At 47.2% G+C, this 25,000-nt stretch overlaps 2 protein-coding genes across 3 annotated transcripts in view; one reads left to right on the forward strand and one right to left on the reverse strand.

Moving 5' to 3' along the window:
* The window catches only part of LOC130381689 (interferon gamma-like), a 2,663-nt gene extending 1,800 nt beyond the window's left edge, over nt 1-863 (forward strand). Inside the window, exons 3-4 of the mRNA XM_056589400.1 lie at nt 1-152; nt 615-863. The exon at nt 1-152 is cut by the window's left edge and continues 70 nt beyond it. Of these exons, the coding sequence (XP_056445375.1) occupies nt 1-152; nt 615-782 (320 nt within the window). The 3' untranslated portion in view covers nt 783-863. The remainder of the gene's footprint in view (nt 153-614) is intronic.
* Nucleotides 864-7,503: 6,640 nt separating this feature from the next.
* The window catches only part of cand1 (cullin-associated and neddylation-dissociated 1), an 18,290-nt gene continuing 793 nt past the window's right edge, over nt 7,504-25,000 (reverse strand). Inside the window, exons 2-27 of one of the 2 annotated variants that reach the window (XM_056589370.1) lie at nt 24,267-24,342; nt 23,168-23,235; nt 22,925-23,079; nt 22,587-22,710; nt 22,242-22,329; nt 21,780-21,948; nt 20,367-20,472; nt 20,069-20,214; nt 19,728-19,879; nt 19,317-19,457; nt 18,432-18,573; nt 16,296-16,504; nt 15,585-15,753; nt 15,371-15,460; nt 14,817-14,970; nt 13,253-13,490; nt 12,436-12,624; nt 12,149-12,292; nt 11,901-12,039; nt 10,374-10,550; nt 10,168-10,263; nt 9,749-9,918; nt 9,409-9,573; nt 9,122-9,229; nt 8,702-8,921; nt 7,506-8,368 (exon numbers count right to left, since the gene is read on the reverse strand). In XM_056589370.1, the coding sequence (XP_056445345.1) occupies nt 8,322-8,368; nt 8,702-8,921; nt 9,122-9,229; nt 9,409-9,573; nt 9,749-9,918; nt 10,168-10,263; nt 10,374-10,550; nt 11,901-12,039; nt 12,149-12,292; nt 12,436-12,624; nt 13,253-13,490; nt 14,817-14,970; nt 15,371-15,460; nt 15,585-15,753; nt 16,296-16,504; nt 18,432-18,573; nt 19,317-19,457; nt 19,728-19,879; nt 20,069-20,214; nt 20,367-20,472; nt 21,780-21,948; nt 22,242-22,329; nt 22,587-22,710; nt 22,925-23,079; nt 23,168-23,235; nt 24,267-24,342 (3,682 nt within the window). In that variant the 3' untranslated portion in view covers nt 7,506-8,321. Of the gene's footprint in view, nt 8,922-9,121; nt 9,230-9,408; nt 9,574-9,748; nt 9,919-10,167; nt 10,264-10,373; nt 10,551-11,900; nt 12,040-12,148; nt 12,293-12,435; nt 12,625-13,252; nt 13,491-14,816; nt 14,971-15,370; nt 15,461-15,584; nt 15,754-16,295; nt 16,505-18,431; nt 18,574-19,316; nt 19,458-19,727; nt 19,880-20,068; nt 20,215-20,366; nt 20,473-21,779; nt 21,949-22,241; nt 22,330-22,586; nt 22,711-22,924; nt 23,080-23,167; nt 23,236-24,266; nt 24,343-25,000 lie in introns of both variants that reach the window. The other variant, XM_056589371.1, reaches the window with a different exon arrangement.

Genomic DNA, 25,000 nt, shown 5'->3' on the forward strand with positions numbered 1-25,000 from the left:
GTCAGCCGCCAACCGACAGCCAATCAGAGGAGAATAAAACAGAGGAAGCTGGGATCCGGTACCTCCAGGAGATGGTTACACTGCTGAGGAGAACCCAGTACAAGAAACACCTGCTGCTCACCAGCACACTGGAGCAACTGGGCAACATACAGGTAGAGATACAATGAGTAGAACATCATATAGAGATTCAACAAGTAGAATATAATATAGAGATACAACAGGTAGAATATCATATAGAGATACAACAGGTAGAATATCATATAGAGATACATGTCGAATATAGAGGTACGGCAGGTAGAATGTAGAGATACAACAGGTATAATATAGAGATACAATATGTAGAATATAGAGATACAACTGGTAGAATATAGAGATGCAACAGGTAGAATACAATAAATATATATGTATATAATATAACATGTAGAATAAAATATGATATATGATATGTATAAAATAATATCATATCATATATGTATTTTATTTATATATGATATGTAAAATGTAATATTTAATACATAACGTTTATAACTACAGAATCTGTAATACAATATATAAACAACATTATATATATATATATATATATATATATTATAACACTGACTCCGTCCTTTCAGATCAATAACTCTGTAGTGCAGAGCAAGGCATTGTGGGAGCTGCCTTGGCTGTTCGACGAAGCAAGCTCATTGGCCGAGAGGAAGAGGAGGAGCCTACGACGCCGACGGGCGCCCAGGAAGAGGGCGCAGCGCTCCCATGTGCTAGCTAAATTTAGGAGGGCTATGTGATTATTTTATACTTTTGTAAACGTTTTTATCTGGCTCGGGTGGTTCAATATTTAAAGTATTTGAATATTTATTTATAATTGTATTGCTCTTTTCAACGTATTTAAATATTTATATAAAATGGGATTATCCTTATTATTTATACACAATGTGTTTATTTTATTTACAGAATTTAAATATTTATATAAACTCTGATTAAAGTGCGTATTTAAATTATTTGAATGACATTATTTAAATGGTATATAAGTTTGAGTACATATCTGTCAGCAGTTGTGTTAATTTATTTTATATTTATTGGCCTGAAAACACATAATAAAGTCATTGTGGGGAACTTCGTGTCTTGGTTTGATTCAAGAGACGCACATTAAATACAGACAGATATGGATATGTACATTAAAGTACATGTTTATCTACATGTGCATTAAATACAGGCATATCTGGATCTCTACCTACAGTATTTGTACAAGTTAAGATAAATGTATGAATATATATATTATAGATATAGATGATAAATTGATCAGTATTGATCTGTGATTACATTATAGATGATACATGGATCAGAAATGATCTGTGATTATATTAAAGATGATATATGATCAGTATTGATCTGTGATAACATTATAGATGAAATATGGATCATAATTGATCTGTACTGGGAGTTGGTTTGAAGATGTCAAAATGAAACCTTCCAGTGGAACAGGAACTCCCCCCCTCCTCCCCCTCCTCCCCCTCCTCCCCCACAGGAAACAGCTCCTCACCCTGTCTGGTCCAACCCCACCTCTACCCTACCTCTCCTCACCTCACCCCCACCTCACCCTCACCCCCACCTCTCCTCACCTCACCTCACCCCCACCCCCACCTCTACCTCTCCTCACCCCCACCTCTACCTCTCCTCACCCCCACCTCTACCTCTCCTCACCCCCACCTCTACCTCTCCTCACCCCCACCTCTACCTCACCTCACCCCCACCTCACCCCTACCTCACCCCCACCTCTACCTCTCCTCACCCCCACCTCTCCTCACCCCTACCTCTCCTCACCCCCACCTCTACCTCTCCTCACCTCTACCTCTCCTCACCCCCACCTCACCCCCACCTCTCCTCACCCCTACCTCTCCTCACCCCCACCTCTCCTCACCCTCACCCCCACCTCACCTCACCCCTACCTCTCCTCACCCCCACCTCACCTCACCCTCACCCCCACCTCTACCTCTCCTCTCCTCACCCCCACCTCACCTCACCCCTACCTCACCCCCACCCCTACCTGGCCTCACCCCTACCTCACCCACACCTCTCCTCACCTCACCCCCACCCCCCTACCTCACCCCCACCTCACCTCACCCCCACCTCCCCCCTACCTCACCCCTACCTCACCCACACCTCTCCTCACCTCACCCCCACCCCCCTACCTCACCCCCACCTCACCTCACCCCCACCTCACCCCACCTCCACCCCACCCCACCTCACCCCCACCCCACGTCCCCCCTTCCTCACCCCACCCCCACCCCACCTCAACCTCACCTCACCTCCCCCCTTCCTCACCCCCCGCCTCGCCTTATTGATGATTGATTGTGATCTCAAGACCCTCTCCCAGATCTAGGGCAGCGTAACCATGACGATGACCTGGATCAGAACAGGAAGTAGGGTCACCTGACAGGAAGCACCTGAGATGATATATAACAGCAACACACAGACAGACACAGAGAGAGACAGACAGAATGCCGGGTGGCTGGACTGTTCTGGTTTGTGTGGCGCTGTGGGGGTGCTGGGGGGGTGAGACAGCGGAGTGTGAATGTAAGGCCTGCATTGATTTAGACAAGCTGGACACCCTGCTGAATAAGGTGAGTGCACACACACACACACACACACACACACACACACACACACACACACACACACACACACACACACACACACACACACACACACACACACACACACACACACACACACACACACAGTTCTTGAGGCTGAAAATGAGTGTTGTGTTGTTGTTGTTGTTGTTGTTGTTGAGACTGGACAGCAGAATGCGCAGCAGAAAGACCTGGTCCTTTTGAACGGCTCCTCCTTCAACCAAATCAGAGTCAACCGCAAGGTACCTCATGTTAACATTAACCCATGGTAACCCTTGCCCATGGTAACCCTTACCCATGGTAACCCTAACCCATTCTAACCCTACTCCTCCTAACCCTCCTCACTCTAACCCCCCCTTACCCTCCTAACCCTAACTCTCCTGACCCCTAACCCTAACCCATGGTAACTCTAACCCATGCTAACCCTAACCAATGGTAACTCTAACCCATGGTAACCCTAACCCATGGTAACCCTAACCCATTCTAACCCTACTCCTCCTAACCCTAACTCTAACCCCCCCTTACCCTCCTAACCCTAACTCTCCTGACCCCTAACCCTAACCCATGGTAACTCTAACCCTAACCCACCTGACCCTAACCCTCCTCCAGCTCCATGCCTGTGTCCTCATGGAGGTCCTCAGATTCTTCCGGAGCCTTCTGAAGAGAAGATCTGAGAATGACCTGCCTCACTTCCTTCAGAAGATGGAGCACTGTGTCCGCAAGGTGAGAATCTAACCCCGAGGACCACTAATCTAACTCATCTAGTAGTATCTAACCCCGAGGACCACTAATCTAACTCATCTAGTAGTATCTAACCCCGAGGACCACTAATCTAACTCATCTAGTAGTATCTAACCTTGAGGACCACTAATCTAACTCATCTAGTAGTATCTAACCCCGAGGACCACTAATCTAACTAATCGAGTAGTATTCAGGTCTAACTAATCTATTCAGACTTCAGGTTCATATCCAATCAGATGTAATCAGTCTAACACTAACCCTAGGCCTCTCACTCAACCCTCTAGCACGACTGCTGGTCTGAGCTCAGTCTGTGACTCTAACTCAACCCTCAATAGGACTACTGGTCTGAGATCAGTCTGTCACTCTAACTCAACCCTCTAGTAGGAATGCTGATCTGAGATCAGTCTGACACCCTAACTCAACCCTCAATAGGACTACTGGTCTGAGATCAGCCTTAACACCCTAGCTCAACCCTCAATAGGACTACTGGTCTGAGATCAGTCTTAACACCCTAACTCAACCCTCAATAGGACTACTGGTCTGAGATCAGCCTTAACACCCTAGCTCAACCCTCAATAGGACTACTGGTCTGAGATCAGTCTTAACACCCTAACTCAACCCTCAATAGGACTACTGATCTGAGATCAGTCTTAACACCCTAACTCAACCCTCAATAGGACTACTGGTCTGAGATAAGTCTTAACACCCTAACTCAACCCTCAATAGGACTACTGGTCTGAGATCAGTCTTAACACCCTAACTCAACCCTCTAGGACAAGAACCCGAATTTCTGTCCAGCGCTGAAGAGAGAAGCCAGCCGCTGTCGTTCTAAACAGGTAATTAATAACCGTGACTAACTAACCATGACTAACTAACAATCACAAAGCATCACAAACAACCCTTAATAACCATCATAACAAACCAACACTCGTTAATCATCACTAACTCTCACAAACTAACCCTCACTAGCTTACCCGACGGACTGAAAATAACACATTAACCAACCACAACTAACCATCATCGATCACATAACTAACTGTGTGTGTGTGTGTGTGTCTGTGTGTCTGTGTGTGCGTATGCCTCCAGGGCTCCAGGGGTTTGGCTATGCTTCAGATCTATCAGCTGGATCAGGCCTACAACAAGGTATAGAACCAAGTACCACCGCACTGTAGAACCAGGTACCACCTCACTGTAGAACCAGGTACCAGCTCACTGTAGAACCAGGTACCACCTCACTGTAGAACCAGGTACCAGCTCACTGTAGAACCAGGTACCAGCTCACTGTAGAACCAGGTACCACCTCACTGTAGAACCAGGTACCACCTCACAGTAGAACCAGGTACCACTCACTGTAGAACCAGGTACCACTCACTGTAGAACCAGGTACCACCTCACTGTAGAACCAGGAACCAGGTACCAGCTCAGTGTAGAACCAGGTACCAGCTCACTGTAGAACCAGGTACCAGCTCACCGTAGAACCAGGTACCAGCTCACCGTAGAACCAGGTACCAGCTCACTGTAGAACCAGGTACAACCTCACTATAGAACCAGGTACCAGCTCACTGTAGAACCAGTTTCACCTTACTGTAGAAACAGGTTTTTGCACTTAAACATAGTACTCAGCATCATTTAGCGTTTTATCCTAGCTATCTTTGTTGTATACGGGGAATGGGTTAACGATAGCGATTGTTAGTGCTTGGCACTTGGTTCTATGAACATCCTTACTGTACCGACAGCGATATATGTTGTTTCTCTTTCTTCTGACAAATGTACTTGTGCGCATGATGTGTTCATGTGCATGTGTATGTGTGTTTGCGTGTCCATGTGTGTGCAGCTGGACAACGAGAGTTTCCAGGAACAGGTGATGAATGAACTCCAGGGTCTGAAGGCTTACGTCACAGGCAGCGGCTTCAAGCATTACCAGCTGATCTGAAACCATGATCGGCGGCCATCTTGCTCCTCAGACTCCATCTTCCTCTTTGCAAACCTTCTTATTAAATTCATCATGTGATAAACGGCTTGTTCTAACAGTATCTCTCTAGTGTCCATTAGTCTCTAGGTAAGGAAACTTAGTATCTAGGTTAATTTTAACTTATTATCTAGTTAAGGTAACTTAGTATCTAGTTAATGTACATTAGTATCTAGGTAATGTAACTTAGTATCTAGGTTAAGGTAACTTAGTATCTATTTTAAGATAACTTAGTAAATGTTACTTAGTAGCTAGGTAATGTAACTTAGCATCTAGGTTAAGTTAACTTAGAATCTATGTTAAGGTAACTTAGTATCTAGGTCATGGTAACTTAGCATCTAGGAAATGAAACGTAGTATCTAGGTTAAGTTAACTTAGTGTATAGGTAAGGTAACATAGGAACTAGATAATGTAACTTAGTATCTAGGTAAGGTACCTTTAGTATCTAGGTAAGGTAATTTAGTATCTAGGTTAAGGTAACTTAGTTTATAGGTAAGGTAACTTAGTAGCTAGGTAAGGTAACTTTAGTATCTAGGTTAAGGTAACTTAGTATCTAATTAAGGTAACATAGTATTGAGATAATGTAACTTAGTATCTAGGTAAGGTAACTTAGTATCTATGTTAAGGTAACTTAGTATCTAGGCGATAGTAAGGCCATTATTTCTGGTATGAGACGAACAGAATGATTTACGGGAAACCACACCCCCTTACCACGGGAAATCCCCGTCCAAAAGTAACCAAGACTGAGAGAAGCCCTCGCCTGTCAGTCAGCGTGGAAACATCACCATGACGCCTGTGTGTGTGTGTCTTAGTGTGTCAGAGGGAATCTGAAAGTTAGAAGTCATCATTTCCCCAAACATTTGGAGGCTCACGCACACGCATGCACACGGACGCACTCACGCACACGCACGCAAACACACCCGTGCACGCAAACACACGCGTGCGCGCTCACACACACAGCTCATTTAATTCGGTGCGTGGGTGAGTTTGGCAGTTCTGTGAAACCAAATGTAACTTCCTGTTGAAGAGGAAGTGAGGCCTCACATCCCGGCACCCAGGAAAATATCAACATTTAAAACTCTAGTCGACCAATGCAGGATGTTCATACTGAGTGGGCTGAAAGAAGTTCTGCATTGGTGAGGGAAGCATCACAGCAGTCCGGCTTTCAAAAGAAGTTCACCAGAAAGCTTCTATAGCAGAACATCACAATAAACCAGCGGTCCTCTCACTGGGCTTTACCGCCCTCGGCTGGTTATAGTTATATTAACACTGCATAAGAATTATATTAATGGTGAATTATTGTTATGATTACTATTATATTGACATTATTTTTATTAAATTATTATTATATTTATTTCACCACTATTATTTTATTATATTAATATTATGTGAGCACTTTATTACAAAGATATTATGCTATAAATATAATATTATTACTATTATTATAGTCTTAATATTATATTAACACTATTATTATATTATAACAATAAGCTTGCGGTAAATTATAAAAAAATTACGACACTGACATTTTTAACCCGAAGCAATTCAAGGAGACCGATTGAAGACAGCTGGAAGCCTCGCCCCCACCCAGAGGCTGAGGAGACAGACAGACAGACAGACGTGATTAACATTAAGTACAGGAGCGGCCTCTTCATCCTCATGGCAATTCAAAACTTCTGGTACCTTTCCGTTTCCTTTCATCAGGATTTAAAACCAGTTTCAGCCAGTGCAGATCAGAAACCAGTTTCAGCTAGTGCAGTATTAGCTGATCTGATTTAAAAAACCTTTCAGCCAACAGAGCGGTCTCAGTTTTCAATATAAATAACAATATTAATTATACAACACCTCATAGAATTCTATTAGTATTAAATAATATAAGATCTGATTTAATGCCATTAATGGCTAAATAATAAATATATTATTGAACACTTATTATAAATATTAAAATAGCAAAACAATAACAGAACATGTTCCATTTTTGACAGCTGCAAGAAATAAACCTCTGAAATCCGATGGCGAGCTAACTACACCACATGTACACTCTAGCTTACTACACATGTACAGTCTAGCTAACTATACTGCATGAACACTATCAGCAATTTAGCAGGGAATCGACTAGCTACCCAATAGTGAATTGACTAGCCACTAGTAGTGAATCCAATAGCGGTGAATCGATTTAGCTACCTAATAGTGAATTGACAAGCCACTAGGAGTGAATTGACTAGCTAACTACTAGTGAATTTACTAGCTAGTAAGAAGTGAATTGATTTATTCGAGTGTTCAGAAGCCATGAGAACAGAAACACAGAGGACATCAATCAGGCAGAAATGGACCTCTTTATTGACTTGAGATAAACAAGAACACTCCTGATCACAGCAGAGCTAACACGGCTAACCACGGCTAACCGTAGCTCACACGGCTAACCGACGCTTGCTTCAGCTAACCGTAGCCAACAGATAACCACCACTAGCCGTAGCCAACACAGTTAACTCCTGCTAACCACAGCATAGAGTCAGAGCACATGGTCAGGTCTGTCTGTACATAGTTAAGTCTGTCTGTCCACAGTCTAGTCCGTCGGTCTGTCCACAGTCTAGTCCATCTCTTGTCTACAGGTGTGTGTGGGGGGTTTTGCATTCTGTCTCTGTGCGTGTGTCTCAGTGTGTATGCGTGCGTGTGTGGTCTATTCTTATGCTGGTCCGTCTTGGGTCCGTCTACGGTCTGTCTCCGGTCTGTCTACGGTCTGGTCTTTCTCTGGTCTTGTGTGTGGAGTGTTCTTTGCTATCGTTTGCTCTGGTCTTGACAGTGATGGGAGGTGAACCAACAGTCTCTTCCAGTCCGCTAGAAGCAGCTCTCGCTTGCCCCCCCATCATCCAAGCTTTCTATTGGACGCCAGCCTGTTGAACTGAGCAAGCCCTTCTCCCATTGGCTGCCAGGTCGCAGGCAAGCCATAACCAATGGTGAGTTTGATCGCATGCCAACTGTCAGTCACTCCACAGTGGCCAATCAGGTTGAGGCACCTGCAGTACTTCTGGAATTAGAAAAAAACAACAAACCCCAAAATAAACAAGGAACATCAGCCAATCAGCCGGCATCCTGAAAGAAAATGGGAGGAGCTTCCACGCTTTGATTTCCTGTTCCTGTTTGTCCATGCAGAACTCCTCCTGCTGCAGTGCATCATGGGAAACCGGCGCAAGGAGAGTAAGAACAACAGATGGTGTCTATGTCTGTGTGTGTCTGAGTGTCTGTGAGTGTCTATGTGTGTGTGTGGGTGTGTGTGGGTGTGTGTGAGTGTGAGTGTGTGTGTCAGTGTGTGTGTGTCAGTGTGTGTGTGGTGCATGATGGGAGTTGCAGTCTCCTTAACTAGTGTCCATGGACTCCATGTTGGCGGAGGTGGAGTCTCGCTGTATGGAGTCAAAGATGGCGGCCAGCTCCTGATTGGAGGCGATCTGGGACTGGAACTCGGCCATGAGGGGCGACTTCTCCGCCTCCGGGATGCCCAGCAGCGCCACCACCGCCCGCATGGCCGACCGCTTCAGCTCATCCTGCTTCTCAAACTCCTGCTTCACCGAGTTGGCCTTAACCTGCACACACACGTATCAACGTCTCAAAGCCCTGCACACACACGTATCGACGTCTCAAAGCCCTGCACACACACGTATCGACGTCTCAAAGCCCTGCACACACACGTATCAACGTCTCAAGGCCCTGCACACACATACAAGTATCACCTGCACACACATATGGTGGTGCAGGGGGCTGTGTTAGGGGGGAGTCACGGTACCTTGGTGGTGCAGGTGGCTCTGAGCGGCTCCACCAGCCGGTCGAGGCGCTGCAGGACGGCGCTGGAACACAGACAGGAGAGTCTGGCCAGCATCAGGAAGGTCAGCATCTAGAGAGAGAGAAAAGGAAAATAAACACACACACACACACACACACACACAGACAGACAGACAGACAATAACCAGAGTGACAGAGAGAGAGAGACAGAGAGAGAGAGAGAGAGAGAGAGAGAGTAAATAAACAGAGAGAAACAGACAGAGAGAGAGAGGGAGAGAGAGGTGTTCGGACCTTGATGTCGTAGTGGTCCTTCAGCCCGTCCTCCACGTGGTTGAGGAAGGTGAAGATATCGATGCGGTCCAGGCAGCTGTCCAGCAGTGTGTACATGCACTCGAACGCAGCCTTCCTCAGGTCCAGCCCGTCGTCCACTGTGTGTTTGAACGGGCCCATCTCCACCTTCGCACGCACACGCACACACACACACACACACACACACACACACACACACACACACACCTGGAGTTAGATGCTGTAATTGGACCTCTAATCAGCAGGAGGCTGTGCTTGGTCCTCTGAGCAGCAGCAGGCTGTGATTGGTCCTCTGAGCAGCGGGAGGCTGTGATTGGCTCACCTCTCTGATGAGCTCCTTGCGGACGCGGGTCTCGTTGTAGAGGTGGGGCAGGATGGTGTCCAGCAGCTCTCGGATCAGACTGGGCTTATTATGGGCTGCAGAGTTGAAGGTTACCAAGGCAACGCGACGCACATTCAGGTCGGGGTCCTCAAGGGTCTTCAGGAAGTCACCTGGTGGAGGGCAGCCAATCAGAGCAGCTGTGTGTTACCTATTGAGTTCTTAAGCAGTGTGTGTGTGTTACCTATAGAGTTCTTAAGCAGAGTGTGTGTTACCTATAGAGTTCTTAAGCAGTGTGTGTGTGTGTGTGTGTGTGTGTGTGTGTGTGTGTGTGTGTGTGTGTGTGTGTGTGTGTGTGTGTGTGTGTGTGTGTGTGTGTGTGTGTGTGTGTGTGTGTGTGTGTGTGTGTGTGTGTGTGTTACCTATAGAGTTCTTCAGCAGGGGATCTATCGGCTGTGGCTGGTCAGAGATGGTGAACTTAACCGCTGTTACTACAGAGCTTCTGGCATAGGAGGAGCCTGGAACACACAGGTGATTGACAGTACAGGTGATTGACAGTACAGGTTTGTTTGACAGTACAGGTGTTTGATAGCACAGGTGATTGACAGTACTGTCTGATTGACCGTACCTGACAGCAGGTATCCCTTGAGCCTTGGCAGCAGGGTCTCGGGGTCGATGAGGGTCAGCTTGCCGAGGCACTCTGCCACCACGTTGCGGGTTCCCTCCTCCTGGCACTCGCAGTGCTTCAGCAGCAGAGTCCACACCGACTCCACGTAGGGCTTCAGCCCCGCCACCGTGGACGAACCTGAGGACACAGGGGGTTAGAGCTGGAGGTAGTAGACCTAGAGATAGTGGACCTCATGTCTCTAACATAGAGATAGTGGACCTAGTGTCTCTAACAGAGATAGTGGACCTAGTGTCTCTATCATGGAGATAGTGGACCTGGTATCTCTATCATGGAGATAGTGGACCTAGTGTCTCTATCATGGAGATAGTGGACCTGGTATCTTTATCATGGAGATAGTGGACCTAGTGTCTCTATCATGGTGATAGTGGACCTGGTATCTCTATCATGGAGATAGTGGACCTAGTGTCTCTATCATGGTGATAGTGGACCTGGTATCTCTAACATGGAGATAGTGGACCTAGTGTCTCTATCATGGTGATAGTGGACCTGGTATCTCTATCATGGAGATAGTGGACCTAGTGTCTCTAAAAGGTAGAGATAGTTACCCATGATCTCGATTACTAAAAGCGTGGGCAACGAAGTTAGTCATCGATTCGTTGAATCGCGGGTTTAATAAGTCACTCGTATGCGTGGAACTGTTTTCAGACGCCGACAGGTTTCGTGTGTGCCGACAGGTTTCGTGTGTGCCCACAGCGAGCCTTCCGCCCGCTACAGTGCGAGCGACCACAGCTTGTATTTTGGGCATGAAACATGTGTGGGAGCACTTTACAATGCATAAAGTTAAAAAGTGTGTTAGTTGCAAACTTTTGCAAACGCGAAATGACATGGCACAGAAGAACCACGGTGATGAGCATCTGAAATGCAAACATGTCTGAGTCATCCCTGACAAGGATGGGGGCTCAACAGCAGAGTAAAGGTGGATGTAAAGCCCTCCGTAAAGTGCAGTACGTAGACACGGAGAGCCCTCTCTGTTGACGGAGCTCTACGTACGGTTCCAATATTTTCTAACTATCCGTCGGAGATGGACGGAGACGGCAAGGGCTGTGATTGGTCCTCTAACAAAATCATTTCCGGAATCATTTTTTACCGGTTTGACTTAAATAACTGAAAGCCTCATTTTCTGCACTTTATAAAAGCAAGGAGCCTTTTAATTTTTGTAGATGTATACATAAATGTATATCATACATTGTATGTTTTTTTGTGTTATTCCAGTTATGTTTTAATATTTTTTTATCATTCAATATTACCTTTAATAGCTCAGGGACGTTGGAGCAATAACCTGTTGTTTTTACACTTCAGTCTGCACGGTGAATTTGAAGTCATGTTCAGCTTTTGAATAAAGATGTGGCAATTACAAATGCTTCCTTTTTTTTTATCCGATTCATCGATTAATCGAAGAAATTATCGAGCGATTAAGCGATTATTAAAACAATAGTTAGTTGCAGCAGCCCTAGTAGAGACAGTTACCTATGATCTCCTTCAGTGAGTGCAGCAGCAGGTATTGCCGTTTGGGTTGGGAGGAGATCTCCTGCAGGACGAAGGGAAGATATTCTGGAAGATTCCCCACAGCGATGCTCCCCAACGCATAAGAGGCAGCAGACTTCACCTGGAGGACAGACAGGTAAGCGGGCAGATGGGTAGACAATGATAAGATTAGTTCTCACGAAGACGCAGGCAGGCAGGCGGGCGGGCGGGCGGAGAGACAGACCGACTACCTCTTCACTGGTGGAGGAGAAGGCGTCGAGGATGACCGTCTTGAGCTCTGGTTGGCTGCTCAGGTCCACATGGTGCCCCACCTCGCCCAATGAGAGCAGAGCGAGCAGCCGGATGGAGTCGGTGGAGCGGCTGTTCTTCACATCCTGTCGCCCGATCACAACACAGAGGAGCGATCAGAACACGGCGAGACGACCAATCGGAACACAGCCCCCGTCCACCACACGACAGCAGGCAGTTGGTCAGACAGACGGTCAGACAGACAGATGGGGGACAGACAGTCAGGTACCTGTATGAACTGGCCCACCACGGCGGGGCCCTCGCGGGGGCAGGCCGTGGTCAACGCCGCCACACACTTGGCGATGGAGCAGTAGGCCTGCTTGTGGCCGAGGGCGGAGCTCTGGGCGTAGACGGGCCCCGTCAGCATCCGCAGCACGTCCATGTAGCCCAGCCCCGCCGTCTCCGTGGTGACCAGGGCCTGGGGGCACACAGAGTGAGCACAAGTTTAGCACAATGCAATCAGAGGCTTGAGCGGCTTTACATTGAGACAGACTGAGGGACACGCAGAGACTGACAGAATACAGACAGAGACAGACAGAGGGACACGCAGAGACTGACAGAATACAGACAGAGACAGACTGAGGGACACGCAGAGACTGACAGAATACAGACAGAGACAGACTGAGGGACACGCAGAGACTGACAGACAGAATACAGACAGAGAGACACACAGAGACTGACAGACAGAACACAGACAGAGAGACACACAGAGACTGACAGAACACAGACAGAGACAGACTGAGGGACACACAGAAACTGACAGAACACAGACAGAGAGACACGCAGAGACTGACAGAATACAGACAGAGACAGACTGAGGGACACACAGAGACTGACAGAACACAGAGAGACACGCAGAGACTGACAGAATACAGACAGAGACAGACTGAGGGACACACAGAGACTGACAGACAGAATACAGACAGAGACAGACTGAGGGACACACAGAGACTGACAGACAGAACACAGACAGAGAGACACACAGAGACTGACAGAACGCAGACAGAGACAGACGGAGGGACGGACAGCGCGAGAGACGGACAGACCTTGTAGAAGTCCAGCATGGCGGCCAGAGCCCCCCCCTGCAGCAGTGGCGAGCGGACCAGGACGATGAGCTGGCTGAGGATGGCCCCGCCGCTGAGCTGGCCCAGCGCCGAGGGGTGAGTGTGGGCCAGCGTGGACAGGAAGCTCAGCGCCATCTGGCTCACGTGCATGTCGCTCTCCGAGATCAGAGGCGGGAGCTCGGCCAGCACCGCGTCCACCATGGCCGGGGTCACCGCAGAGCTGGGGGAGGACACAACGCGCCTGTTACACCTGGTTCACACCTGGTCCACACCTGGTCCACACCTACACCTGTTACACCTGGTCCACACCTACACCTGTGACACCTGGTCCACACCTACACCTGTGACACCTGGTCCACACCTACACCTGTGACACCTGGTTCACACCTACACCTGTGACACCTGGTCCACACCTACACCTGTGACACCTGGTTCACATCTGGTCTACACCTGTGACACCTGTGACACCTGGTTCACATCTGGTTCACACCTGGTCCACACCTACACCTGTGATACCAGGTTCACACCTGGTCCACACCTACACCTGTGATACCAGGTTCACACCTGGTCCACACCTACACCTGTGATACCTGGTTCACACCTACACCTGGTTCACACCTGGTCCACACCTACACCTGTTACACCTGGTTCACACCTGGTCCACACCTACACCTGTTACACCTGGTTCACACCAGGTAGTACCTCTAGTTTAGGTATGTTCAGCAGAACCAGGTAGTACCTGTAGTTAAGGTGTGACCAGCAGACAGACAGGTAGTACCTCTAGTTAAGGTGTGGTCAGCAGACAGACAGGTGGTACCTGTAGTTACTAGGGGTGGGAATCTCTTGGCACCTAACGATTCGATTCCGATTATGAGGTCAGCGATTAGATTCTAAAACGATTATCGATGCAACAATTTTTTTTTTATGTACATCTCCATTCTTGATTTTCCAAAAATATATATATACATCTGAGTTTGCTACTCAGAGTTTGCTTATCACTTCCTACTTTTGTGATGATCATTAAAGACATCAACAGATGAATTAACTTATCTAATACTTTATTAGAGAAAAAGCTTTTGTCACAAATATGACTTTCTATGAACAATGCAATAATCAATGCAGCTTGCAGTACAACATAATATGGAAGTATGTAAAAAAATAGGTTTCAGTTTTCTTTTCTTTCTAATCTTTCTTTTCTATGTCATTAAAGAAAAAGCTGAGTTCTTGTGTCTGGCTGTGAGTTTGCGTGCACGCTATGCGTAGGCTGAATCGCAATCGTGTCAAGACAAATGAGATTGGCCAACACACACTGAAGAAAAATTAAATCATTTCAATATTACTAAAATGATCTCTCTCTGGCGAACAAAATGTTGCAGCAGGTGAACAAATACAACATTTTTGATTATTAATTTATCTGCATCGAGACGGAATCGTTCTAGAGAGAATCGCGATGCATCGAAGAATCGATTATTTTTCCCACCCCTAGTAGTAACGGTAGCAGACAGACAGGTGGTACCAGTAGTCACGGCAGCAGACAGACGGGTACCTGTAGTTCCTCAGCAGGATGTCGAGGGCCGCCAGGGTGCAGAGCTTCAACGCCCGCTGGTTCTTGCGGAGGAAGGAGGCGAGGATGGGGACGGCGTCGGGCAACACGGGCCGCAGGTCGATGCTCAGCCTGGAGCCCGCGATCAGCGTCAGGGCTGGAGGGCACACACGCATACATCTAATGAACACGGGTATGACCAGGTATGGGTTCCATGGGGGCGCGGCCAGGTGTGAGTGTGGGCCCGGCCTGGTGTGGGCCCGGCCTGGTGTGTGGACGTGGCCTGTTGTGAATGTGGTGTGTGGGCGTGGCCTGACACGTGGGTGTGGCCTGATGCGTGTGTGTGTATGTGGCCTGGTTTGGGCGTGGTGTGTGGGAGTGGCCAGGTGTGTGGGCGTGGCCTGGTGTGTGTGTGTGTGTGTGGGGCCTGCTTTTGGCATGGTGTGTGGGAGTGGCCTGGCGTTGTGGCCTTGTTTGGTGCGGTGTGGGGGCGTGGCCTGGTATGGGTGTGGGCGTGGCCTGTTATGGGTGTGGCCGTGGACTGGCGCTAGGCTCACCCTTCACCGTGGTGAGCCGGGTGATCTCGTTCTTCAGACGCTCCAGGAAGATGAGCAGGGTTCCAGGCAGCTCATTGGGCAGATGGTCGCCTAGGCAACAGAGACAGACTTAAGACAGGAAGCTACCGAGCTTACTAGCATCTAGAAACTAGCTCGCAGCTACAAGCTGCAGCAGAAAGTTACGAACACATATCGACTGATTCTTTCTGGTTACCTAAATTACAGATGATCTGTCCCATACAGGAAATGGCACGTTCTTTAACTTCCTGGTCGATGTCCGCAGCTTTGAGGCGTTTGATTGTACAATTAAAAACATCATCGATGTAGGGGGAGGGGTCAAAACTATCCGAGCTCCCCAATGCGCCGTCCAGAGGTCTGATGACCTAGCAGAATAAAACACAGCGATATGAGAAGAGGACAGAACAGTGAACAAGTTCAAGGTTTGGATCTAATCCATAGAAAAGGGTAAGTGTGATGGTTGAGTGTGTGTAGGAAAGGTTTGAGGTTCATTATTTGAGAACTATTTGTTAAAAGTGGCAAAGCCACCCGTCAGCCTGATGGAGTGCAATGTGCTGTGAGACCCTCTGTTGGCTTCTGAACAATCAGTGCTTCTCTCCTTGTTTGGTTTGGGATCCATGTTGATTTTCAATGGCAGGCCCAACACCTTTTAATGGTGGAGGGGGGAGGGAAGGGTTGAAGGCTGGATGGTTTCGGAATGTTTCCTTTCCTCCGCTCCCTCTTTAGACCTCTCAGACCTCTCAGTGTCCGTAGACCTCTCAGTGTCCGTAGACCTCTCAGTGTCCGTAGACCTCTCAGTGTCCGTAGACCTCTCAGTGTCCGTAGACCTCTCAGTGTCCGTAGACCTCTCAGTGTCCGTAGACCTCTCAGTGTCCGTAGACCTCTGTAGACCTCTCTCAGGTCTTACCTTGACCAACTGCTGCGTGACCAGCAGGGCCTCTGAGGTGATCTTGTAGAAGGGGTCTCCCACGCAGGCCACCAGGGGTGGCACCAGGGCTGAGACGTGGGGGTGGAAGGCGGTGGCTGGGTGGTTACAGAGCACCACGTAGAGACAGGCCAGAGCGTCGATCTTCAGGTTGGAGCTGCTCGACTTATCGTTCAGAGAGAAGATGATGCCTGCACACCAGGGATGGAAATTAACTTTTTTGCCCACCATAGCCACTCATCTTTTTTTTACCAGCCACTTTTTATACGCTATATAATTTTTTAATAAATGCGTACATTTTTAACAATATAATAGTAACAATAGATAAGAAAAGTGTTTTTCATACACATCTTTTTTTCAATCAGAAGTGATTTTTACTCTAAGTAGGTTCTACCAAGGAACTGAGTTGAAAACGTTACACTCTTACCGATAAACAATACACAGGTATCTGCCATGTTAAGTCATGTTTATTTCAAGGTGTTACGAAGTTTGGGGATAATTCATCTATACAAAGTATTTTCAATAAAAAACAAATTGACATATTAACAATAAAACAACATGCATGGCTACACCATCATAAGTGAATTTGTTTTTTTATATTAACATGCGACTAAATACAAATTTGTCCACAGACATGGTAACTAACGTATGATAGTAAGCATTATTGGCCCTTAACACTAATATTCAGAAAAAACACTTTCTTTCTGTTCAATAGTCTAGATAGAACTTTATCAATCACCTGTAGGAGAAATTTGTTAATGTTTGTCCCTATAAAACAATAATGGTAAAAAAATAAATACAAAACACGACGGTACCTGAGTAAGTCAAACCGTCCAATCTGAAGGCTCTACTTAACCACTCCCCCTACTCACTTCCACCAATGCAAAGCGAACAGAACTGAGTAGGGGAGGGCGTAGCCTACCTAGTTTATGAACGACCCAGAGAAACGCAACGCAAATTCAATGTGAACATGTATGAGGCTTTAATAAAATCCCGGACGATTTTGAAATTCCGCAAAACATTGTCTCAAAAAGAGGGCATGTCCGGGCAAAAGAGGACGTATGGTTAGGCCTACCCTACGTACGGGAAACACATTTGATTCCTACCTGTAACACTGTTAAATAGCGGCCCAAATTGATGGGCGCTATCCTGGTAATTACTCTGCGTGAGAAATACGAAGTGTGGCGTGTGAGCTTGTGCATGGGTTGAGTTCATGGGGCAAGCCCCAGGAATCTCCAACTTCCGGCATCCATGAAAGGGAACCAAACTAATTCACACAATCCGATTTTTGCCTGAGATGGGGAACCAATCACAGAACGGGGAGGGACGGCAAGACGATGACGACGTCTATGCGACACACCCATCGTCTTCTTACGAATTGCGTGTGTCTCACAACGAATGCGTGAGACTTGAGAGTTGTTAGTTACCGGTATATTATCCCGGATGTCGACAGTCGCAGTACAGCAAGAGAGGCGTAGAAGAAGAAGGGGGCCGGATGTTGACAGTAAAGGTTGTGGAACTGTGCAGCGCCGTATGACGAATGTATTGAATATACAAATTTGATCGGACCTGACTGGAAAGTATTACCCGACACAGTGGGGGGTGAAGTGACACGATTCAACCTCCACCATACAAATCCACCCGCAAATGGCGTGTGTTAATTTCCATCCCTGCCGCACGCACGCACGCACGCACACACACACACACACACACACACACACACACACACACACACACACACACACACACACACACACACACACACACACACACACACACACACACACACACACACACACACACACACACACACACACACACACACACACACACACCTTTATACCAGGTTTATATGACCTGGTATGAGGACAGGTGGTGTCTATTGCCTGGTATGAGGACAGGTGGCATCTATTGCCTGGTATGAGGACAAGTGGTGTGTATTACCTGGTATGAGGACAGGTGGTGTGTATTACCTGGTATGAGGACAGGTGGTGTGTATTACCTGGTATGAGGACAGGTGGTGTGTATTACCTGGTATGAGGACAGGTGGTGTGTATTACCTGGTATGAGGACAGGTGGTGTGTATTACCTGGTATGAGGACAGGTGGTGTGTATTACCTGGTATGAGGACCGGTATATGTGTGGTCAGGGCTCCAGGCAGCACCGTCACCAGCTCCGTCAGCATGTTGAAACAACACTGTCTGGTCTTCACACTCTTCTCCTTCAGCTGGCGGTGGAGTGCTTTCACTATCATAGGGACCTGCACAGATATAGATATACAGATATATCAAATACACACACACACAGACATGTTTGTAGTCCTGGAGCTAAGTATAGAGCTAGAACTGATAGTACATCTATAGATGTAGATACATGTATCATTAGCTATGCATAGTAGTAATACTAATAATAACTCATTACATTTATATAGCGCTTTTTTCTGGAAACTCAAAGTGCTTACAGTGAAGGGGAGGACCTCACTAACCACAAACAGTGTGTAGCACCCACTTGGGTGATGCACGACAGCCAGTCGGCGCGAAAACGCTCACAACACACCAGCTTGAGGTGGAGAGCGAGGGATTAATGAATCAGCCAATTATACAGGGGGATGATTAGGGGGCCAGATTGAATGAGCCTGGTTGGGCAGTTTTAGCCAGGACACCGGGGACTCCCCTACTTTGCGATAAGTGCCCTGGGATCTTTTATGACCTCAGTGAGTCAGGACCTCGGTTTTACGTCTCCTACGAAGGACGGCACCTTCCACAGCACAGTATCCCCGTCACTGCACTGGGTCATCGGGATTGATGTTTTGGCCTGAGGGAAGAGTGCCACCTACTGGCCTCCAACCGACACCACTTCCAGCAGCAACTCAGTGTTCTCTCCCATCCAGTACTAACCAAGCCCACACCTGCGTAGCTTCAGAGAATCATCTAAGGCAGGGTCTCGATTGGTCTGGCTGCTAGTACATGGTGTACATACGTGTATGATCAAAGGATGCATCACCTGGTTCTGAAGCATGGTCAGGGGGGTCTCTCCCTGCTCCATGGCATCAGGATCGTTTAGCCAGGCCTGGGCCGGCCGCGTTTGTTTCAGCAGAGACAGGAAGGCATGGAACACATCTGCCTTCACGTTCTCCTCCCTCTCCTGAAAACACATCATCCATTAGTCAGGTCTGCTCTCCACATCCATTAGTCTGGTCTGTTCAGCTCATCCATTAGTCTGGTCTGCTCTACTCAACCATTAGTCTGGTCTGCTCTACTCATCCATTGGTCTGGTCTGCTCTACTTATCCATTAGTCTGGTCTGCTCTACTCAACCATTAGTCTGGTCTGCTCTACTCATCCATTAGTCTGGTCTGCTCTACTTATCCATTAGTCTGGTCTGCTCTACTCAACCATTAGTCTTAGTCTCTAACCTTGAAGCGGGCCACCAGTGCGGGCGACACCGAGCGGTAGAACTCAGGCAGCATCTCGTGCCGGCTCGCCACCACGGCGTCCAGACACTTGGCAGACGCCCGCCGCACCTTCCAGCTCATGTCGTCGTCGTCGCTGTACTCATCATCACTTCCTGTTTACAAACACACAACCATGATGTCATCACACAGCACACATCATCACTACCTGTTTACACACACACACACACACACACACACACACACACACACAACCATGACGTCATCGCTGTACTCATCATCGCTTCCTGTTTACAAACAAATAACCATGACGTCATCACCGTACTGTTTTGACTGGTTCTAACCTTGATAATCTTCATCGTTCTGCTCTGCGTCCATGGCGTTGTCGTCCTCATCCTCGTCGTCATAGTTATAGTTGGGGTCGTAGGTCAGATAGCGCAGACACAGGGATATCACCGTGGAAACATGGGGGTACACCTCCTTAGGACACCTAGCGGAACACCACATGGAGAGTCTGAGTACCTCGCCTCTGACCTCTGAACCCAGCGGCGTGCCGCAGACAACATGGTGGCTGGCCACCAAACTGCCACCTTCCCCCACCTCCCCACCGCCTCCACCCCACAAGAGGTGTTTAAAGGGTACCTCCTGATGAACGACTCGAAGGCCTGGATGCAGTACTCTCTGAGCTCGTCGTCGTCCACGTTGCAGAACTTCACCACCAGAGGGATGATCTTCTCCAGGTACTCACCTGGAGACAGGAATTATACACATAAAGGTGTACTATAAATGTGTGTACAGACAGGTGTAGTATAAAGGTGTGTACAGACAAGTGTAGTATAAAGGTGTGTACAGACAAGTGTAGTATAAAGGTGTATACATACAGGTGTAGTTTAAAGGTGTATACATACAGGTGTAGTTTAAAGGTGTATACATACAGGTGTAGTTTAAAGGTGTATACATACAGGTGTACTTTAAAGGTGTATACATACAGGTGTAGTTTAAAGGTGTATACATACAGGTGTAGTTTAAAGGTGTATACATACAGGTGTAGTTTAAAGGTGTAGTTTAAAGGTGTATACATACAGGTGTAGTTTAAAGGTGTAGTTTAAAGGTGTATACATACAGGTGTAGTATAAAGTAGGGCTGTAGGGTATGGACTAAAATGTATTTCACGGTATGATTTGAGGCATAGACGGTAACGGTATTATATCACGTATGTTAATTGTATCTTCTAATATCGATATAAATGCTTTTGAAGTGGTAAAATACTGGTAAGCCAGCAAAACTGCATAAAAAAAAGGCAAAAATCTTTTCTCAAGTTACTTCCATCTCTGAAAAACACAAATGTTTAATACCGGTAGTATGGATTTCTTGCTCGCGGACCTTGCCGTATAGTTTTGGCGTCTCAATATGGCTGAAGTGTGTGCGGGCAGGTAACGTGTACCTTGGATAGAGTGTTTTGACCATCTCTTTAAAGCCCTTTCTACATTTTGAAAGGGAACCATGTCCTTACACAGGTAAACAGTGATGGCGTTTGTTATCACGTTCCACCACTGGCTTCCTTTGGCGCAAGGACTGGCTTTTGAAAATGCCTGCGGAAGCGATGTCTGAGATGCAGAGACAGCTTCACGCTACCAGCGTCTGACTCGTACGGTGTGGAATGAGAGCTCGTGAAGGGACTATTGCGCAAGCAGGCACGCTTGCTGCGCGCCTGCGTGCTTGCGCAATAGCATACTGTCTGAGAAGGCAGTATCGCTGTAAAATCTGTCCCTGCGAAAGCAACGTTGCACCGAATAGAAAAACGCTTCATTACCATATTTTCAGTAGCTGTGCTTCGCTTTAATTTTACATGAAAAAGTAATTACGTTACTGTAATAACGCGTTACTCTCTTTGTAATGCGTTACACACAACACTGTCTACCGGTCCCACCGGTCTCGCTGTAACGTCAAAATTCATACCGTAGCGCAAATTCCCACCGATGTACTTTCTATTCCGTTGATACCGTACACCCCTAGTATAAAGTGGTGGTGCGTCCGGGCAGGTGGAGGCTGTACCTATGCGGTGGCCGGCCTGCCGGCTGATGGCAGCAGTGCACTGGATGTAGGTCCTGGTGGTGGACATGTTGTCGTTCCTCCCAAGCTCCGCCAGCAGGTGTTCAATCAGGTCGATGAACACCAGGTTACAACAGGACATCACCAGGTGGCCCAGCGCCATGATGGTCCGCTGGAAACGCACACACAGACACACAAGTTATAGGACACAACACACACACACGTTATAGAAAACACAAACGCATTACAGAAACACACAGACATTATAGACACACACACCCACATCCACACTCGTTATAGATCACATACACGTTGTAGAAACACACACACTTTATGGAAACACACACAAGTTATAGACCACACACGTTATAAGAACACACACACATTACAGAAACACACACTCTGGCTAGCTCTCCTTTGTAATACGCACAAAGGTCAGTTGACAGGTCAGGTGACCGGTCCTACCTTGCGGACGGCCAGTCTGGGTGAGGTGAGCTGAGGCAGAAGACAGCTGAGGATGGAGGGATGGAAGTTCACCAGGAGACCGCCCTGTCTGGAAGAAAAAGACCACAGTCACACCTGGAACCTCCTGTGGACCACCTAGAGACCTCCTGTAGACCACCTGTAGACCACACCACCTAGAGGCCTCCTGTCGAACTGCGTATTTGGTCTGGTTCCTCTACAGGTATCCAACAGGTAGAGCCAGGGCCTCCAGTATATCAACGTCTGCTCTTCTGACCATCGGGTTCAGTCAGAGGGTTCACGGGCCGAGACGGCAGTGAGACACCTGTAGTTAGGTGAGACGGGTACCTGCAGAGCATGTCGGCCATGATGTCCAGAGCCTCCAGTTGTACAGAGACGTCCTCCTGCTTAGCGATCGCGCTGGTTAGCCTCCCAGTGATCTTCTTACACACGCTGGCAGCTAGCGCAGAGCCTGCACACAAACACACACACTCACACGTTAAAGAGTCATTGAAACCAAAAAAACACATATTGGATTTAAAAACATGGGTATTTGTCTTATATGATCGTAAACATAGTAATCTATGCCATTTTATTGCCGTCCCTGAAATAGAGGCTAACGGCAGTAGTTTTCTCACCACTAGAGGCAGCAGTGTTGTCACCACTAGAGGCAGCAGTGTTCTTACCACTAGAGGCAGGGGGCAGCTCTCCTATGACGGTCTTGAGGCCGATGGAGGAGATGTCTCGGAGCTGCTCCTTGTCCGACAGCATGTTGGTGCAGAGTGTGTCCACGATAGTCTCCACCTGGTACTCCTTCACCTTGCTGACCAGAGGCCCGAGGCTGCAGGCCCAACACACCAGTCACACCTCCACTTCTCCAACACTATCCAATCCACGCTTCACTTCGGGGCCGTGTGTGTATCTCTTACCATTTGACAGCGAGGTTTTGAACTTCTCCATTTTTATCCTCCAACAGCTTGAGAATCATCTTCACCACCTGAGAACCAGGGAGTCAACCACTCAATGAAGACATCAGTCAACCAATCAGTCATCCAATCAATGAATCCAGTCAATCAACCAACCAATCAATTAACGAATCAGTACATCATCCAATGAACCGATCATTTAACCAATCAATTAACCAATTAGTCCACTAATCAGTCACATAACATCTAGGAATATCCTGGAAAAGCTAAGGACCATTTAATCAACAGAAAGATGTATGAGGCTTGATCCAGTTGACATGGACCATGTTGGTCCAGAGTTTACTACATGATGACTTATATCATCTGTATTATGTCTTATAACATGACCAATAACATCTGGATTCATCTCCAACAGCCGTTAGTGCTGACACATCAAAAGGTCTTCGAAGCGTTCTCATCATCATTTAAACTTTTTGGTTAAAATTCACTCGAAACTCAAATGAGGGATTTGGATCTCAGCTAATACCCACTGATAATCTGCCGTTTCCTCTTCTACATGTATTCAAGAAATTATGAAACCTGCGTCCGTGCCCAGGCAACCTCCCCATAGACGTCATGGGACCCACAGCCTTGTATGTTTAGTTTAATGCTTTCAACTTGCTTGAGTCTTTTTTTAATTAGAAAATCTAGAGGACATCCTCTGTAAATACAGTGGGTATACAAAATATGTTCTTCAGGTTCTCTTGTTTTCTCTGTGCTGGTCCTTTTAATAAGAAGAAGGCTGCTGGCCAGCTGAAGACCTCCTGACCACAGGACCTCCTCTAACTGTAGGTCTGCAGCGCCACCTGCTTGGCAAATGCCACACTGCAGCCAAACATTGATCGATTTGGAGATGAGGGTATGTGACGTTTTGTCAATCAATTCTCTCTATGACGGTAGGGATTTCGTTTTGACGGACAGTTATAATCCTGGCAGGCCCCAAAGTATTATCAAGGGAAGAAACCCCTGCTATTACAATAATAACAGATCATCAACACACCCCGTTATTAAAATAACAACAACAACACATCCTTTTAATACAACAATAACAACATCAACACACCTTCCTCTCACTGTCATCGTCCAGCTTTATGGAATCCTTCTGAAGCTCCGTCATCAGGTCGTTAGTGGCCATGAACCTAAAGAGACAGACAGAGAGACAGACAGGTTGTTAGTGGCCATGAACCTAGAGAGACAGACAGAGAGTCAGAGAGGTTGTTAGTGGCCATGAACCTAGAGAGACAGACAGAGACAGACAGGTTGTTAGTGGCCATGAACCTAGAGAGACAGACAGAGAGTCAGAGAGGTTGTTAGTGGCCATGAACCTAGAGAGACAGACAGATAGACTGACAGGGCATTAGTGGCCATGAACCAGGAGACAGACAGGTAGACAGACAGGTTGTTAGTGTCCATGAACCTAGAGAGATAGACAGACGGGTACAGACAGGTCTTTAAGGAGCAGGTAGGGGTTAGACAGTACGGAGACAGGTCATTAAGGAGCAGCTAGGGGTTAGAGAAAACAAAGACAGATCAATAAGGAGCTTGTAGGGGTTAGACAGTACAGAGATCGGTCCTTAAGGAGCAGGTAGGGCTAGACAGTACAGAGACAGGTCCTTAAGGAGCAGGAAGGGGTTAAAGAAACCAGAGACAGGTCAATAAGGAGCAGGTAGGGGTTAGACAGTACAGAGGCAGGTTCTTAAGGAGCAGGTAGGGGCTAGCTAGACAGTACAGAGACCAATCATTAATGAGCAGGTGGGGGTTTGGACGTCTTGCTCTGCGATGGACATTGAGGATCGA

The sequence above is a fragment of the Gadus chalcogrammus genome, chromosome 4 (assembly GCF_026213295.1).
Source record: "Gadus chalcogrammus isolate NIFS_2021 chromosome 4, NIFS_Gcha_1.0, whole genome shotgun sequence".
Lineage (NCBI taxonomy): Eukaryota > Metazoa > Chordata > Actinopteri > Gadiformes > Gadidae > Gadus > Gadus chalcogrammus.